The sequence below is a fragment of the Martes martes genome (assembly GCF_963455335.1).
Source record: "Martes martes genome assembly, chromosome: 6".
NCBI lineage: Eukaryota > Metazoa > Chordata > Mammalia > Carnivora > Mustelidae > Martes > Martes martes.
This window is the reverse complement of record NC_137893.1, coordinates 123162598-123180764: the sequence shown is the minus strand read 5'-3', so window position 1 is coordinate 123180764 and position 18167 is coordinate 123162598. Positions and strand designations below refer to the sequence as shown.

Here is an 18167-nt window from a genome sequence, read left to right as displayed (position 1 = left end):
CCCTTCATTTAATTTAGATGAAAAGATCCTCTTTAAATTGAGGAAGTGCCCCTGTAGGAACTTTAAATATAGAGAGAAGAATAAGATCAAAAATAACATTTTTATCTGTTGACACAGGTCTAATTTGTGAGGAATTTGTAATTCTGTCTTGATATGTCTGCCCCACCCCCCAGCTTTGGCATTGAAATTCTTCTGTGTGGGGTGCTTGAAAGGAATCCCATCCTGCCTGTGTCTGTGGAGACTCCTGGCCCCGTGTGTTTGGTCAACAAGCAACAGTGGGTGGTCGGGCAGCAGCTCAGGACAAGGGCCCGCTGTGCGCAGGAAAATGTGTTCAAAGGTGTTTAAGGGTGGTAAGGAAGTCGGCCGCCCTTCTGGCCCTTCTGAGAGTCTGGGGGCTATAGATCAGTGTTCTCTACACTATTGTAGACTGTGAGAAAACTTGCTGCAAGAGGCACGAAGGATGAGAAAATATAGTAAACTTATTCACCTGGTTCCACATCTGCAGGCTTCCCATAAGAAAGGTCTCTTCTGCCCTTTATGTTGTAGAGTCTGTTAAACAAATATTGACTACTCTTTGCATTTAAAATAGGGAAAACTTGCAGGGCTTGAATTAAAAGGATTTGACTGATACATGATAAGGTACCCTGGAAGTCCTACGGAGTGCTAGGTATAATAAGCATTTTTTATAAAGTCTAAACTTCATTATCAGTTTTTGTTTTGTTTTTGTAGGAATCGGTGTTTTAATGTAAACTGTTAAATTTTTGAACTTTGGGGAAGATCTCTTCAGATCCATTGGTTAACATAAAGCTGAAGATTTTTTATTTAATAGAAATCTCACAGTTGGAAAAAATTAGCAAGCGTTTAATTTGTTAAGAGCAAATTGTGAAAGATTGATAGTTTATTTTCTTTTAGAAAAATAAAACATTTTAAACTTTTGATTATTTCTACACTGCAGCTTTTATTCTTTTAGTGAAGTTCTTAGGATTGTTTTATTGATGTTCTATAGAAGGTAACTTCAGCAATTTTGAAAGTAAGTTTTCTCTTAATTAAAACAAATTTTCTGTTCTGTTTATAGTGTGCCAGAAATGTTTTTTTTTTTAATTTTATTTTTGTTTACAATTGTTAAGTTTCTCTTACATCCTCATAATTAGAAGAAGAGTTCGTTTTGAGAATGCTGGTAGCATGTTACAGAAGCTTAGTTGGAGAAACAAAACATGGATTCTTATTTGTCGGTAATTGAGAAGCTTAGTCATTATTATTATTTTTTTAAATTTTAAGTGTTTGAAGGTTTTTTCCCCCTCCCAAGGTGCTTCTTCTAGGCATCTGTAGAAAACTATATATTTTTTCTTATGATATACTAGTAAAATTGTTAACTCGAACACTAGTTTGTAGAATTTAGAAGACATCTTTTTAGTTCTAGGATTTTATTTGTATTATTTTTTCCTACAAACACCACATAGTATTTTTAGAACTAGAGGTACTGTAGTGATGGTTCTCATGCAGTGGGATGTGTTCCTATATGGAATTTTCTACCAGAGTAATCTTTACCCTGTAATTACTCCCCAGATATCTTTGACTGTCTATAGCCAAATAATTTTGATCTCATAAGCATTTATTCATTTGAGTGTATTTATTGGTTACCCTGCTTAGTGTTGTTAAAATAGCCAAGCTGTAAGGTCCATAATAACAAGTATTTTGAAATTCTGATGAAGTTTTCACTGTTACATTTTTGTTGTCTTTATTATATTCTTTATATAATTTCTATTTAAGGCTTAATTTTCATATTGGCTCACTGTGTAGGGGCAGACTTTTTTGATAACACCACTTATCAGTGTTCTAAATTGTAAGAATAGTGAGCAAAATAAACATATTTTCCATTTTGTTCTCAGTGGTGATATAAAGTTTCTCATTCAGACTTCACACCATAGAATCACTATTTTACACCCAAAACAGACTCTACAGTTTTATTGTGTCAAGCCCTGATTTTTACAGGTCATGAAGCATTGGCCTATTATGATTGCTTAAGTTAGGTGCAGAACCCCCTTCCAGTTGTATAACCATGAGAATCTTGGGTTAATCCCTATACTAATTTCAAATATAGCAAACAATTTGTTAGTATTAGCATAAATGAAGCCAAAAAGTTACAACCTTTCATCAAGGTTGTAATCTAAAGGCTTTAAAAGAATTTCATCTAGAAAAAATTATAGGAATAGTTTACTTTTTTAACTTCCGAAAATAATCTTTTATTTTTTTAAATTAAATTTTATTTTTTTTCAGTGTTCCAAAATTCATTGTTTATGCACCACCACCCAGTGCTGCACGCAATACGTGCCCTCCATAATACCCACCACCAGGCTCACCTAACCCCCTATCCGCCTCCCCTCCAAAACCCTCAGTTTGTTTCTCAGAGTCCACAGTTCATTTCTACAGAAAGTTTTCTATCAAGAAAACAAATCACCTTTCATAACCTAATGTAGTATTGAGAAAGACAAAGACAAATACAATCTTAACAAAAACTTTAGTCTCTGTCACCTGCAAAATGTGCCATGAAAAGCTAAAATTGTAATGAAAAAACTGAAGTTGTATATATACAGTTGAATACCATCCTCAGCTGGATATCAAGGGGCAGATAATTTAGGTTGTTAGGTAAAACACACTAAGTAACACCAATTTCAGTTGCACATAAGTTAGAGCATAATAATATGAAATTTCCCAATTATTCTCATTTAATAACCATATGTTTTATTTAATGTATATTTGTCTCTTAAACACATCAAAAGATGTTGCTGTCATATTGTGAGGTAAAACAATTAAGAGAAAATATACTGATTTCTTGTGAGATATTTTAAAGCCTTTCATTGATTTGATGTTACAGAAATAGTTTTTCTCATCTTTTTCTATTTTCTTTTCATAGTAATGTTTACTTATCATCAAAGCAGCTTCATATTTAAAATAATTTTATAGGATAGGAATGCCACGTCATATAATTTAAGTTTAAAAGGAGGGTATGAGTCCTCAGGGTTTTTCTGGACTCTTAATAGTAAATAGTTTCTGACAACTGAGATTTAAAATGTTTTAATTCTCTCTTCAAAGGAAGTCTTCCTAATTCCCTATAAAATAACTGATCTTAAGACCTTTTTCTTTTTTCTTTTTTTTTTTTTTTAAACAACAAAAAAGCAATGTGTTAGAGAAGCTCATTTTTGAGTTTAATGCCCACTGTTTGCAGGGCTTATGCATGTGTGCAGTGCTGAAGCGCTATCTTCTGGTCACTCTGCAAAAATGCATCTAGCAGATGTGTTCCAGATGCTGGTTAGTCCTGAGGGTGTGTATATGCTGTTTTAGCTCCCTGGTGCTGTGCTATACTTGATGGTAATTCAACACTATCAATTAAGAAATTAGTTCATGTTAAATTTTCTTTTCCTAATGTTACAGAAAATGATGACATGGTTTCTAAAAGAAGAAAAGCATATTCTTAATACAGTTTCTGTTATTAAAAGGGAAGATAAATCAATCCTTTAACAGTTTCAAAATTCAAGATTTACTTAATGATTACATAAATGATTTAAAATTAAACCATTTATATTAACATTGTAAACACATCAGTTTTGGGGAAAATCTTTTTCTGAGGATCTATTCAAATAATGGTAATTATATTTTTTGTAGGAATGGTACATAATGTACTTTTAGGAAACCAGGAGTGCTTTCCTTCTTAATAAAAAATATATGGTTTTGGGGGCACCTGGGTGACTCAGTTGGTTGACTGTCCAGCTCTTGGTTTTGGCTCAGGTTGTAATCTCATGAGTCCTGAGATCAAGCCCTACATGGGCTCCATCCTTAGTGGGGAGTCAGCTTGTAGATTTTCTCCCTTTGCCCCTCCCCACGCTCATCCTCTCTTTCTCTCTCTCTCTCTCAAATAAATAAGTAAATCTTTAAAAAAATGTATAGTTCTGAAACCTTCAAGAGTAACATGTAACTTTTTTATGGTAGGCGCCACACCCAATGTGCGGCTTGAACTCATGACCATAAGATCAAAAGTCAAATGCTCTACCCACTGAGCCCTCCAAACACCCCACATGTAACACTTTAAATTAAAGCATTTTCATTCTTTTCTTGTATCTTTTAATGTAAAATTTTATATATATTATAATTTTTATGTAAATATTGTGATGCTAAGTTGCCTCCTTTTATTTCCTTTTAAAGTATGTCAGAAAATTGATATTTTGATATTAATTTCCTGAATTCTACAGTTAGTAGCAGTGGTAACTATATAAACTGCAAAGGAAAATGTCGTAAGTCATTGAAAGCTTCCACACAAACTTTGCCTTTAACATAGGAAAAAATAAATTATAAAAATATCATTTCTTCATTGTTTGTATTTTTTTACTCTGTATCACATATCATTTATTTTGTTTTAACAAATACATTGTTGTTTTAATATACGGAATTACACAGGTCATATCTTAGGTAGTGTTTTCCCAAGTAGAAATGAATGTAAATGAAGCATTTAGCACATAGTATATGTAAAAAAGTAAAATTCTATTTCAACAAAATTCTGTCCACAAATGATTTTATTTCTATTTATTTTCTATTTATTTCTATTTCTACAAACCCTACCTTAGTAGAATTTGTGAGACAACAAGGAGGTGGCTCATACTCTATCATGTTAAGTGGCTCATGATAGGAAGGATCTCCTGAAAGCAGGTTTTCCATAGCATGTTTTTACTGTATTTTACTTATTGCTTTATTTTCTGCCTCTACTACCAGAAAGTAAATACTTTGGGAGCAGAGCCATATCTATTACTCATCAGCTTATCTTCATGGCTTATAGTTCCTGGCACATAGGAGGTACTCAATAAATACTTGTTAAGTGTTTTTGAATAGCATATTATTAGTGGCAGGGATGTGTTTTATATTTTGCATTTGAAAACAAATTTATATGCTTTTATTCTATTAAGTTATAAAAGAAGGAATAGAGTCCTTATTGAGTAATTTAGGATTAATCACTCAGTTTGCATTGAGAGAGTTATTTGCAGAAGGTCTAGTGATTGTGAGCAGAGATATAATATTTAACTCTTAAACCTGAGAAGATAGTATTTTGATTTGGAGATAGGAGACACTTGACTATTAATGAACAATAGAAGGCAGAATGTCAAATCAGTTGAGTTATGTTACTTTTCACTGGTATCTGAAGGCAGAGAAGATAGGTAACTCTGAGTTGGAATAATAAGAGGTGACTTCATGGAGCAGCTGAAATTCAGGTTGCATTTTTAAGGATGAGAGTTTAAGTTGGTGGAGAGGAAGGACAGGTAGGGCCTTTCAGGTAGAGATGATAGGAAATAAGGCATAAAAATGTAAGATACATTTTCATAGGGAGAATATGTAAGTGTTCTATGCATGGTAAATACTTTTTTTGTTGAATTGTTTGTTTTGAAGCTCTTTGGATGCCCAGCTGAAGAGCTCAGAATGGTAGTGACAAGCACCTCTACAGACTGACAGTGCAAATTTTACCACATAAAGCCAAAGTCTTACTAACTCAGCAACATGAGATACAAGTAATTCTTGAAATCCATTTTAGAAAAAAAATGTTTTCTGTTTCTTAGGATAATTTGGACTGGATTTCTAAGGGTTTTCTGGAAGACCTGATGCTCATATCAAGAAAGCACTATTTCAGTGATACCACTCCAGGCAATAAAGAAAGTTTCCTGACAGTAGTTAAAATGTTAGACTTCTGGAGTATTTACAGGGTGAGGTGAGAAGGATCCAAATTGGGTGGCTGGCATCAGGAATAGAAAGAGGGAATCAAATTCCACATCCCAAACAAAGAAATCTTAGGATTTAGGGATTTAATTTTTTTTTAAATTGGTTTGAGAGAGAGACGAGATAGCAAGAGAGAACACAAGTGGGGAGGAGAAAGAAGGAGAAGCAGGCTCCCCACTGAGTAGGGAGCCCAACACGGGGCTGAGTCCCAGGACCCCAGGATCATGACCTGAGCTGAAGGCAGATGCTTAACCGACTGAGCTACCCAGGCGCCCCTTGGGGATTTAAATTTTAAGGAAAAGTCAGACTGTGCTCTAAGGCTGCTTCATTTAAAGAGAGTCAGAACTCCAAGTGTCAAGTTGTTCTTCAAAAAAGGGTTTCTCTTCCTGATTTTTTGATTTGTAGACCTTCCCCCACCTTTGCCCCTGCCAGTTTTGCTGAACATTCATTCTAAAATGTTACATAAGTTTCTCTCACAGTTTGTTACATCTCTGTAGTAAGCCAGAGTAATGGATCGAATCCTATCAATCTTTCGTGGTGGGAATGACTTTTAAAAGCTATTTAGAGAAAATATTTTTTATTTTGCTTGGTAAATATTTTATTTATAAGAATAGAACAATTGAGGAAGAAATAACTCAGAGAAGTAGCCCATTAAATCAACCAAATAAGAATATATGGGAATGTCACCTCTCTTCTAGGTACTCCAGGCCTTCACAGTCCCATGTTGGATCTGGATAATGATACCCGTCCCTTGGTGTTGGGTCCTCTTAGTCAGACGGCGTCACTGAAGAGGGGCAGCAGCTTTCAGTCTGGTCGAGATGACAGTAAGTATTTCTATCCCCTACTTTGTCTTTTAAAATTGTACTTGTGCAATTTTAAACACTTTTCTCTTGGAAATTTTCCTATTTAGTCATATTACCGCTGCTAAGTATTACCAACCTTCATAGGTGAATGTTTATTCAACATACATAGTTGTTGAATAAAACTCGCTAAAGTCTAGTTTTATTTTTCCTATGATTGGCTTTTTTTTTTTTTAATATATTTATTTATTTATTTATTTGACAGAGAGAGAGAGAGAGAGAGAGATCACAAGTAGGCAGAGAGGCAGGCAGAGAGAGAGGAGGAAGCAGGCTCCCCGCTGAGCAGAGAGCCCGATGCTGGGCTCGATCCCAGGACCCTGGGATCACGACCTGAGCCGAAGGCAGAGGCTTTAACCCACTGAGCCACCCAGGCGCCCCCTATGATTGGCTTTTTAAAAACATGCCACAGAAAATATTTTGTGAGAATTTATTTAAGATGAAATTTGTAACAAAAGTAATCTCTATAGTCGTTACAAAGAAATAACCTTTATGCATTTTAAAATTTGCTTTGGAAAGAAGGGTTAATATATTAATTGCTAATCATTTTGCTCATCATTTTTCCTAAGAATAAAGCATCTTGAATTATAACTATGTTACATTTCTTAACTTTTTAAAGTTGATATTTACATATTGTTTATTTACCTGTGTGAGATACAAAATCATTGGTTATAATGTATTTGGGTACCAATTAAATGCTATTAGTCACTGGTTATTTATAACCTCAATATCAGATCTAAGAAATCCAAATAGGGTGCCTGGAGCTATGCCTGGATAGCTCAGTTGGTAGAGCATTCAACTCCTGATCTTGGGGTTGTGAGTTCAAGCCCCATATTTGGTATAGAGATCACTTAAAAATATAAATCTTAAAAAAAAAAAAAAGAAATCTAAATAGGGTAATAGAAATATCTTACTTTATATTAAATACCTCTAAAGTTTATTTTAAAGTATTTTATGTTATTACAAGTCCTGGAATAGGGTTTTTTCTAAGGTTTCATTAATAAATATGACTGAATGCCCATCATAAGAACAGCTTAAATTAGATGATTCATTTGTACTAAATGGAGGGCTCAGTGTTCCTTCTTGTTCTGTTCCCATTTCCTGCCAAGCCCATCAAACTAATATACACAGTGAAAGAACAGAATTACTTGCTTCTGTATACTGTAGTGTATTGTAGCCCTCTAAGCAAATATGGCTTCCAGGGTCTGACTCTGAAGTGCATCTCACCTGAGTTTTTAAACAATACTTCCTTCTTTTAATTAGTAGGATAATATATCAGGTCTAAAACCCTCCACCTCACTCCTTAAGTTATTTACTACCATCAGCTGACATGCTAACAGGCTTAATTAAATCAATTAGAGACTGTTCGTGAGTCTTGACTTTAAATAAGTTATATCATCTTGAACAGTTCAAATTTATCCTGCCTAGGTTTTGCCAGACCTGTTGAATCTATTTTATGAGATTCTGGAAATTTTCATCAAATTTAGAAAATTTGGGGCCATAGTTTTCTTAGGTGTTTTTCTGTTCTACTACTTTTTACAGGACTTCAATTACATGTTTTTTTTTTTTTTAAGATTTTATTTATTTGACAGAGATCACAAGTAGGCAGAGAGGCAGGCAGAGAGAGAGGAAGGGAAGCAGGCCCCCCGCTGAGATCAGAACCTGAGCCGAAGGCAGAGGCTTTAACCCACTGAGCCACCCAGGTGCCCCCAATTACATGTATGTTAGGTCAATAGATTATCTCATAGATCACTGAGGCTCTGTTTCCCCTTTTCCCCTCACCCCAGTTTTTCCACTCTGCTTCATTATAGAGTCAATTGCTAATGCCTTCAACTTTTCTGATCTTTTATCTGCATGTCTAACCTGAAAATTCCAGACACTGTATTTTTCATCTCTAGAAATTCCACTTGGTTCTTTTAAGTATGTTACCTTTCCGTCCTTATTATTTTCCTTTTCCTTTAAATATTTGAACATTGCCCTTATTGGTTAATTCAGTCATCTCTGTTATTTCTGAATTTACTATTATTTATCTTTTTCTCTTGGTTTCTGGTTCATATGTCCCTGCTCATCATGTGAATGTTTGATGTTGAGTGTCTGAGTTTTGTTGTCTTCCTTTAAGGAATGCTAGACTTTGTTTTATCAGTACCTTACTCAGACTTATCAGTAAGTTTGAGCCATTCAAGGCTTTTGCTGGTTTGCTAGAGCAGGCCTAGAGTAGCCTTCATTCTGGGACTACTTTAGCCCTACTGCTACTCAGGCATGATCTTTTGGGTCTGTACTGAAAGGCCCAGGTAATTGATAAAGACTTCCCTCTGGCTGTTCAGAGGTATAAGGTCTCCCTGCTCTGTATTATTTCTGGGAATTGTTTACCCTGGTTGTTCTTTCCCTGGCTTTGTGAAGTTTCCCTCCATATATGCAGGACTCAGCAAAGACTTAGGAGGACTCTTACGCAGATTTTTGGAGGTTGTTTTTTGTTTTTTTTTTTTTTTTAAATGTAGGTCCTCCCTCCTTTCTGGAACTTTTTCCTGCATTTTCTAGTCATCTCCCCCTCCTTCTTTCCAACTCAGAAAGGCCATTGAGCTTTGTTTAGGTTAAGCTTCCTTTTGTCTGTTGTCTAGAAATTGTCTGTAGACTGAAAGCCGTGGCAACTGTGGGCTCACCATACATTTCCCTTCCCTTGGGAATTAGTCCTGTGCTGCCTGTTGTCCAGTGTCTAAAATAGTTTATATTATCTGCCCCCATCCCCAGTTTTCTAGTTGTTTATAACTGGAGGTTGAATCTAATCCTTATTACTCCAGTATAGCTGGAAGTAGAAGTAAAATCCGTGTTTAATTTCCTTAAAATTATTACTTGAAACTGAAACATTGAAGAAAATTGCTTATAGTAAAAAGTTCTTTTCATCAGTCTTAGGCAATAACTCTTGAAGTTATTCTGTGACTGATAATACCATATAGGAACTTATTTAAGACATGTTGGATTCAGTACGAAAATAACACCCAAGATCATTTTCAGATAATGATCAAAATTTGGATGAAGTAGATGTAGAAGGAATAGGTAAATAGGACTCTCATTACATACATATATATATATAGGTATAAAGACTCCATTAGTAATAAAAAGATCAAATAAAACATGAAACTGAAAATTATTTCCTGTTTCTGGGCAGGAGGCTGCAGGGACCTGTCTGTTTCCAAGAACCTTGATGATTAAGTGTCAACACATTAAGTAATTACAGAACTCCCAGCTCAGTATGATTATTTGGTAATATTATTTAGCTGCTGTATTATCACTCTGTACTATAGTGAACTTAGAAAAAATAATTTTGCCAATTACTCTGTCACAGAAAAATTCAGCTGAAGAAATCTTTTTGGAAGCCTTATGGGATTGTTTTGTATATTTTCATTTATATTTGTCCAACTGCTTTTCCTACCATAAAATCCCTTGAGTTGGAATACTTATTAATTAATGGATTTAACAAGACTGAAGCTGAGTTTAACATGTTTGCTTATTTTGTATTTTTTTGAAACGAAATTTTCTTTTACATTGGTGAAAAGGCAATGTTCCTTATCTTTCTTTGGAGTGGGCGCATTGCCCATGACAGACTGATCTTTGAGACCTAGTGGTCTATATATGTAGAATATCTGTATCTATGTAGAATACACAGATGTGCAATAAGCCGGGCCACTCGGAGTGCTTGTCCAGCACCAGATCCAGTACAGACTTGTTTCACCATAGGGTGTTTTCGTTTTAATTTCCCAGCAAGAAAGCTTTGCAAAGAATATATGAGATAAGGATATTAGATGAGTTTCTAACAATAGAGTTACATAAATAGTTGTAAATATAGCTGCATAGAGGAGCTCAGACCTTTGAAAGTCTAATTTAGGGGAAGAGGTCATGTAAGAGTCCACTTGCTACCACATGAGGCAGGTCTTTCAGTGCTTCAGTTTTTAGATTTTCTTGTCTTATTTCTTACCTTGTCATTGGCCTATCATACACTGGGCTGTGGCCTATGCTGTGTAGGGTACTGCATGCCATTTGGAAAACAGTGCTTACCTGTATTTGGTTTGTCTGCTTTAGCTCTGTCTCCAGAAGAGAAATACCTCCAATCTCATTAGACTCATGTCACATTATCATTTAGGACTCCTTTCATTGTCTGTTCAGTTGTAGGCTCTGTGAAGGCAGAGACTTGCCCTTTTCATTCAGTATTAGTGGTGAGCGTCTTAGACATTAAAGTATAGCCACAGGATTAGCACACAGTGAACACTTAATAAATATTGGCTAAATAGACAAGTACAGTTTATAGTGTACCCCTAAATAAAGAACCGTGCCTTTCACATATGTGACAACTGAATTTAAAGCTTTTCCCCACAATTCATAGACAAAGTATATGAAGGTAGACACTCAGCCTCACTTAAAAATAAAAATTTAAATGGCCATGTAACACTACAGTGGGATACCAGTTGGCAAAATCCCCAAATTTTTCCTGTTTGGAAATTTTTTCTGTTTGGTTTGTTCATTGGTTATTATAGATTATAAGGAATCTTCTATGTGTTTATGTGTGTTGCTGGTAGGTGTGTAAAGAATCCCCATAGAGGCCAATTTAATAACACTTACTGAAATCACAACTCCATGTACTCTTGGACTCAGCAATTCTTGTTCTGAGTTTATTCTACACTGATAACTTGTACATGTGCTAAATGTTGTACAGAGTTATTGATTAAAGCTCTTGATTTTATTTATTTTGAAGCACTAATTTTAATTACAAAACATTGGAAACAGTCTTGTCCTTTATAAAGGGATTTTTAAAAAAAATTATGATACGTACAAAATATGAACCACAGTTAACCCTTGAACTGTACTGGTTTGAACTGTGCAGATTTACTTATATGTAGATTTTGTTCAGTAAATATATTGGAAAGTTTTTTGGTGATCTGTGACAATTTGAAAAAACTCTCAGATGAACCATGTAGCCTAGAAATACTGAAAAAATTAGAAAGGTATTGTTGTAAGTGTATAGTACATAATACATATATAAAACATATTAATTGACACATTATATAATTGGTAAGTTTCTTGGTCAACAGTAGGCTATTAGTTCAGTTTTAGTGGAATCAGAAGTCATTCATGTATTTTTGACTGTGCAGGGGGTCAGTGTTCTAACCTCTGCATTGTTCAAGGGTCAATTGTACTGTGTAACTTTGGGGGGAAAAAAGAAACATTTTAGGTACAGATAGGGAAAAACTTCAGGATCCAATATTAAATGAAAAAGGCCAAGAGTCAAAAGGGTGTGTTTAATATGTGAAAGAACATTTGTGTGAAAGAACAGTTGGAACGGGAGAGAATATGTATTTATATTTGCTTGTATATTTAAAAAACATGTTAGAAAGAATCACAAGCAGCTAATAACAGCAGTTTCTTAGGGCAGCAGCTGGGAAGTAGGCAAATGGGGAATGTAGGTGGGAGATAGACTTTTTCTATATATCTTTTAAATTGTCTTTTCTAACCACATGTTGTCTTTTTAGGTTATTATGAAACATTTTAAAATAAATAAAATCCACCCTTCCTAGAATAACAATAGTAATTTTTGCAACAGAACTTTTTGCCTATGAGTATTTTGAAAGGAAGCTGATAGTTGAAGGAATTAATGGAAGTTCCCTTATCTGACCTGTCTTTGAAGTTGCTGAATAGAAGTTAGAAGTTGACCCCAGTTCTCCCGATCATTGCTGTGAACTAGGCAGTAGGAATGCCTCTGTCCTGCTCCTGCTGGAGGCTATGAAGCAGAACCTCAGGGCTGGGAAGCAGGGCATGGACGAAGGAGGAAACAGGAAAGAATGTGATAAAGAAAAAGAGAAGAAACTGGAAGTGATTAACCCTCACTGAATTACTAATTTGCTTTTATTCCTGTGAACTTACTCCCATAAAAAATCTTTAAGACCTTTTTTCCCACTTCACAATAACTGCATTAAATGATACCTAATCTAAGAGGCTTCAATATTTTTATTTTTTCTTAAATTTCTTTGTTATGGGAAGAGTTATTCATTATATGATTATATTTGAATAAGTTCCTTTATGATAATTTGGTTCACTATTGAACTTTCACTGCATTTATAGTGGCATTTCTAACTGGTTGATATTTGCCTCTAATTTAAGGCTAATTGGCCTTGCCCTGTCTTTGCCTTTTGTTTGAAAACATGAATTTGCTGTTTGAAAACATGCCTTTGAAGAGAAGTAGAATATCTTGAAGACAAGGTTGAAAACCCAAAGGATCCTCCTTACTTCTCCTGCTGTGTCGTCCTGACCAGTCTGCCACTCCCCCACCTGCCATGCACCTTTGAGAACAGCATGGTATTCTCTGTGTATTCTTAACGTGTATTCGCTGTGCTGGGGAGGCTTTGGTAATGTGATGTGGAAAAGGAAATATTTGGTCTATCACCAAATTAGAGCTCTACAGCCAAAGTGGGACAAAGTGTGATACCTTTTTAGGTGGGGGGAGGGGCATTAATATGTTCAAACCGATTTTTATTCTTAATTCAAAATATATTCATAGTATTATTCCCCCCCTTAGCATGGAGATACAAAACTCCTCACCGGGTGGCATTTGTTGAAAAGTTGACCAAGCTTGTTTTAAGTCAGCTGCCTAACTTCTGGAAACTCTGGATTTCATATGTTAATGGAAGCCTTTTCAGTGAGGTATGTATATAAAATTGACTGTAGATATAGCTAAGTCATTGTGTAATCTAGTCTTAAAAGTTTTAGATTTTGGGGCGCCTGGGTGGCTCAGTGGGTTAAAACCTCTACCTTCGGCTCAGGTCATGATCTCAGGGTCCTGGGATCGAGCCCTGCATCGGGCTCTCTGCTCAGCGGGGAGCCTGCTTCCCTTCCTCTCTCTCTCTGCCTGCCTCTCTGCCTACTTGTGATCAAGTAAATAAATAAATAAAATCTTAAAAAAAAAAAAGTTTTAGATTTTGAAGTGACTTTTTTAAGACTTAGGAGGCACAAAGCCTGTTAATTATTGTCAAATATCTTAAGATTAATTAAAAGCTCTATAAAGCTCTAACACTTCATAGCTGTATGATCTTAAACAAGTTACTTCATTGTTCTGGGACTTAGTATCCTCAACTGTAAAAAGACGATAAGGGTATCTATATCAAAAGGTGGTCATGAAGATTAAATGCGATATTCAGTTTAAAAAAAATGTGAAGTATTTGAAGGAATTTGAGTTGAGTAGATGGACAGTCAGGCAAAATTATAGATGAAATTATTGTATAGTTGATATGAGCAAATGGTAAAACAAGGATAAAATGTTTGCAGCTTGCACATGGATCTGAAGTAACCCATGTAATTATGGAATTTCCTAGTTTGAAAGAATTTAAAGATTTCTTTTCTAGTCCCCTGTGATCAGCCTGTAGAAGTTGTTATAAGCATTTACATTTTCACAAGTAGCACATTCACATGGTGTCTATATCATAATTGGTAGCACAGAAATTATGAACAGAAAGTAGTGAGACTGATTTTTATAACTCAGACTCATCACTCTAGTGTCACACTTCAATTTCCCCATGAAAGACCCCCAGATTCTGGAGTATAGACTCTTAATGCCCCTTGCCTTGAGCTGCGAAGGAGGCCGCCATGGGTAACATGGAGAAGACATCTCTGGTTTTGTGTCTCTACAGAGAACTCTTTACAACCCTGAGAGATGGCAGAGGTAGAAATCTTCCTGATGGTAAAGACTATTTCTTGCTGTCTTGCATTTGCCAAAATGAAAAGTGGATATGGAAAAGGACTAACTGGTTTTGTTTTTTTGCATAAAAGCATACCTTTATGGTTCAAGACCTCTCTTCCTTTGCAAAAGTCGTTAGATGTCCGGGGGGATCCATCCAGTCTCTCTTGATCCATGAACATTTATTCATGATACTTTTTTTTTAAATTGTGTTATTGTATTTAATTGTGTTACAGTACATCATTAGCACTGTTCCAAAATTCATTGTTCACATATAACACCTAGTGCTCTGTGCAATACATGCCCTCCTTAATACCCACAACCAGGCTCACCCTCCCCTCTAAAATCCACAGTTTTGTTTCCTGGAGTACAGTCTCTCATGGTTCATCTCCCCCTCCTATTTCCCTCCCTTCACTTTTCCTTTCCTTCTCCTAATGTCCTCCATGTTACTCCTATGTTCCACAAGTAAGTGAAACCATATGATAATTGACTTTCTCTGCTTGACTTATTTTACTCAGCATAATCTCCTCCAGTCCCATCCATGTTGATGCAAAAGTTGGGTATTCATCCTTTCTAATGGCTGAGTAATAATCCATTGTATGTATGGACCACATCTTCTTTATCCATTTGTCTGTTGAAGGGCATCTCGGCTCTTTCCACAGTTTGGCGATCGTGGACATTGCTGCTATGAACATTGGGATACAGATTGCCCTTCTTTTCACTGCATCTGTATCTTTGGGGTAAATACCCAGTAGTACAATTGCCAGGTCATAGGGTAGCTCTATTTTTAATTTTCTTAGGAAACTCCACAGTGTTTTCCAAAGTGGCTGCACCAACTTGCATTCCCACCAACAGTGTAAGAGGGTTCCCCTTTCTCCACATCCTCTCTGACATTTGTTTTTTTTTTTTCCTGCCTTGTTAATTTTTGCCCTTCTAACTGGTGTTCTAACTTCTAACTGTGGTTTTGATTTGGAATTCCCTGATGGTTAATGATGATGAACATTTTTTCATGTGTCTGTTAGCCATTTGTATGTCTTTACTGGACAAGTGTCTGTTCATGTCTTCTGCCCATTTTTTGACTTGATTATCTGTTTTTTTTTGGGTGTTGAGTTTGAAAGTTCTTTATAGATCTTGGATATTAGCCCTTTGTAGTGTCATTTGCAAATATCTTCTCCCATTCCGTGGGTTACCTCTTTGTTTTGTTGACTGTTTGCTTTGCTGTGCAGAAGCTTTTGATCTTGATGAAGTCCCAGAAGGTCATTTTTGCTTTTGTTGCCCTTGCCTTTGAAGACGTGTCTTGAAGAAGTTGCTGTGGCCAGTGTTGAAGACGTTACTGCCTATGTTCTCCTCTAGGATTTTGATGGATTCGTCTCACATTGAGTCTTTCATCCATTTTGAATTTATCTTTGTGTATAGTGTAAGAGAATGGTCGAGTTTCATTCTTCTGTACATAGTTGTCCAGTTTTCCCAGCACCATTTATTGAACAGATTGTCTTTTTCCCATATTTTTTCCTGCTTTGTTGAAGATTATTTGGCCATAGAGTTGAGGGTTCATATCTGGGCTCTCTACTCTGTTCCACTGGTCTGTGTGTCTGTTTTTGTGCCAGTACCATGCTGTCTTGGTGATCACAGCTTTGTAATAAAGCTTGAAATCAGACAACGTGATGCCTCCAACTTTGTTTTTCTTTTACAACATTTCCTTGGCAATTTGGGGTCTCTTCTGGTTCCATACAAATTTTAGGATTGTTTTTTCCAGCACTCCGGTAAATGACAAAGGTATTTTGATCAGGATCACGTTGAAAGCATAGATTGCTCTGAGCAGCATAGACGTATTAACAATGTTTCTTCTTCCGATCCATGAGCATGGAATGTTTTTCCATCTTTTTGTGTCTTCTTCAATTTCCTTTGTGCGTGTTCTGTAGTTCCTTGAATATAGATCCTTTACCTCTTTGGTTAGGTTTATATCAAGGTATCTTACGGTTTTTGGTGCTATTGTAAATAGAATCAATTCTCTAATTGCCCTTTCTACAGTTTGTTAGTGTATAAGAAAGCAACTGATTTCTGTACATTCATTTTGTGTCCTGAATTCCTGTATGAGTTCTAGTAGTTTGGGGGTGGAATCTTTTGGGTTTTCCATATAAAGTATCATGTCATCTGTGAAGAGAGAGAGTTTGACTTCTTCACTGCCCATTTGAATACCTTTTATTTCTTTTTGTTGTCTGATTGCTGCTGCTAGGACTTCTAGTACTATGTTGAACAATAGTGGCGAGAGTGGACATCCTTGTAGTGTTCCTGATCTCAAAGGGAAGGCTGTCAGCTTTTCCCCATTGAGAATGATATTCGCTGTGGGTTTTTCATAGATGGATCTTACGAAGTTGAGGAATGTTCCCTGTATCCCTATACTTTGAAGGGTTTTAATCAGGAAAGGATGCTGTATTTTGTCATACGCTTTTTCTGCATCAGTTGAGAGGACCATGTGGTTCTTCACTCTTTTCTTACTGATTTGTTCTATCACATTGATTGATTTGGTAATGTTGAACCACCCCTGCATCCATGGATAAATCCCACCTGGTCATGGTAGATAATCTTATTAATGTACTGTTGGATCCTATTAGTTAGAATCTTGTTGAGAATCTTGGCATCCATATTCATCAGAGATACTGGTCTGAAATTCTCCTTTTTGATGGGGTCTTTGCCTGGTTTGGGGATCAGGGTAATGCTGGCTTCATAGAAGGAGTCTGGAAGTTTTCCTTCAGTTTCTTTTTTTGAAATAGCTTCAGGAGAATAGGTATTATTTCTTCTTTGAATGTTTGGTAGAATTCCCCAGAGAATCCATCAGTTCCTGTACTATTGTTTTCTGGGAAGTTTTGATCACTGCTTCAATTTTGTTGCTAGTTATTGGTCTATTCAGGTTGTCAGTATCTTCCTGATTCAGTCTTGAAAGTTCGTAGGTTTCCAGGAATGCATCCATTTCTTCTAGGTTGCTCAACTTACTGGCATATAGCTGTTGATAATTATTTCTGATGATTACTTCTGTTTCCTTGGTGTTAATGGTAATCTATCCCCTTTCATTCATAATTTTATTAATTTGGGTCCTTTCTCTTTTCTTTTGGATTGGTCTGGCCAGTGGTTTCTTGATCTTATTAATTCTTTCAAAGAACCAGCTTCTATTTTTGTTGATGTTTTTCTACTGTATTTCTGGTTTCTGAGTCCTTGATCTCTGCTCTAATCTTAATTATTTCCCTTCTCGTGCATAGGGTTGGCTTAATTTGTTGTTGATTTTCCAGTTCTTTAAGGTGTAAAGAGAGCTGGTGTATTTGGGATTTTTCAGTTTTTTTGAGGGAGGCTCGGATGGCTGTGTATTTCCCCCTTAGGGCTGCCTTTGCTGTATCCTGTATGTTTTGTACCAATGTGTCTTCATTCTAATTGGTTTCCATGAATTGTATAATTTCTTCTTTAATTTCCTGGTTGATCCAAACATTCTTGAGCAGGATGGTCTTTAGCTTCCACATGTTTGAATTTCTTCCAGACTTGTGATTGCGTTCCAATTTCAGTGCGTTGTGGTCTGAGAATATGCAGGGAATAATCTCAGTCTTTTGGTATCAGTTGAGACCTCATTTGTGACCCAGTATGGTGTCTGTTCTGGAGAAAGTTCCATGTGCGCTCAAGATGAATGAGTATTCTGTTGTTTTAGGGTGGAATGTTCTGTATATATGAGGTTCATCTGGTCCAATGTGTCATTCAAAGCTCTTGTTTCTTTATTGATTTTCTGCTTAGATAACCTGTCTATTGCTGAGAGTGGCGTATTAAGATCCCCTACAATTAATGTGTTC

General features: G+C 35.9%; 1 protein-coding gene across 2 annotated transcripts in view; it reads left to right on the top strand.

Annotated features, from left to right (window-relative positions):
- Positions 1-18167, top strand: part of EXOC2 (exocyst complex component 2) — a 250988-nt gene that overhangs the window by 106931 nt on the left and 125890 nt on the right. For both annotated transcript variants that reach the window (XM_080806109.1, XM_080806110.1), the window contains exons 12-13: positions 6456-6581; positions 13180-13304. In XM_080806109.1, the coding sequence (XP_080662235.1) occupies positions 6456-6581; positions 13180-13304 (251 nt within the window). The remainder of the gene's footprint in view (positions 1-6455; positions 6582-13179; positions 13305-18167) is intronic.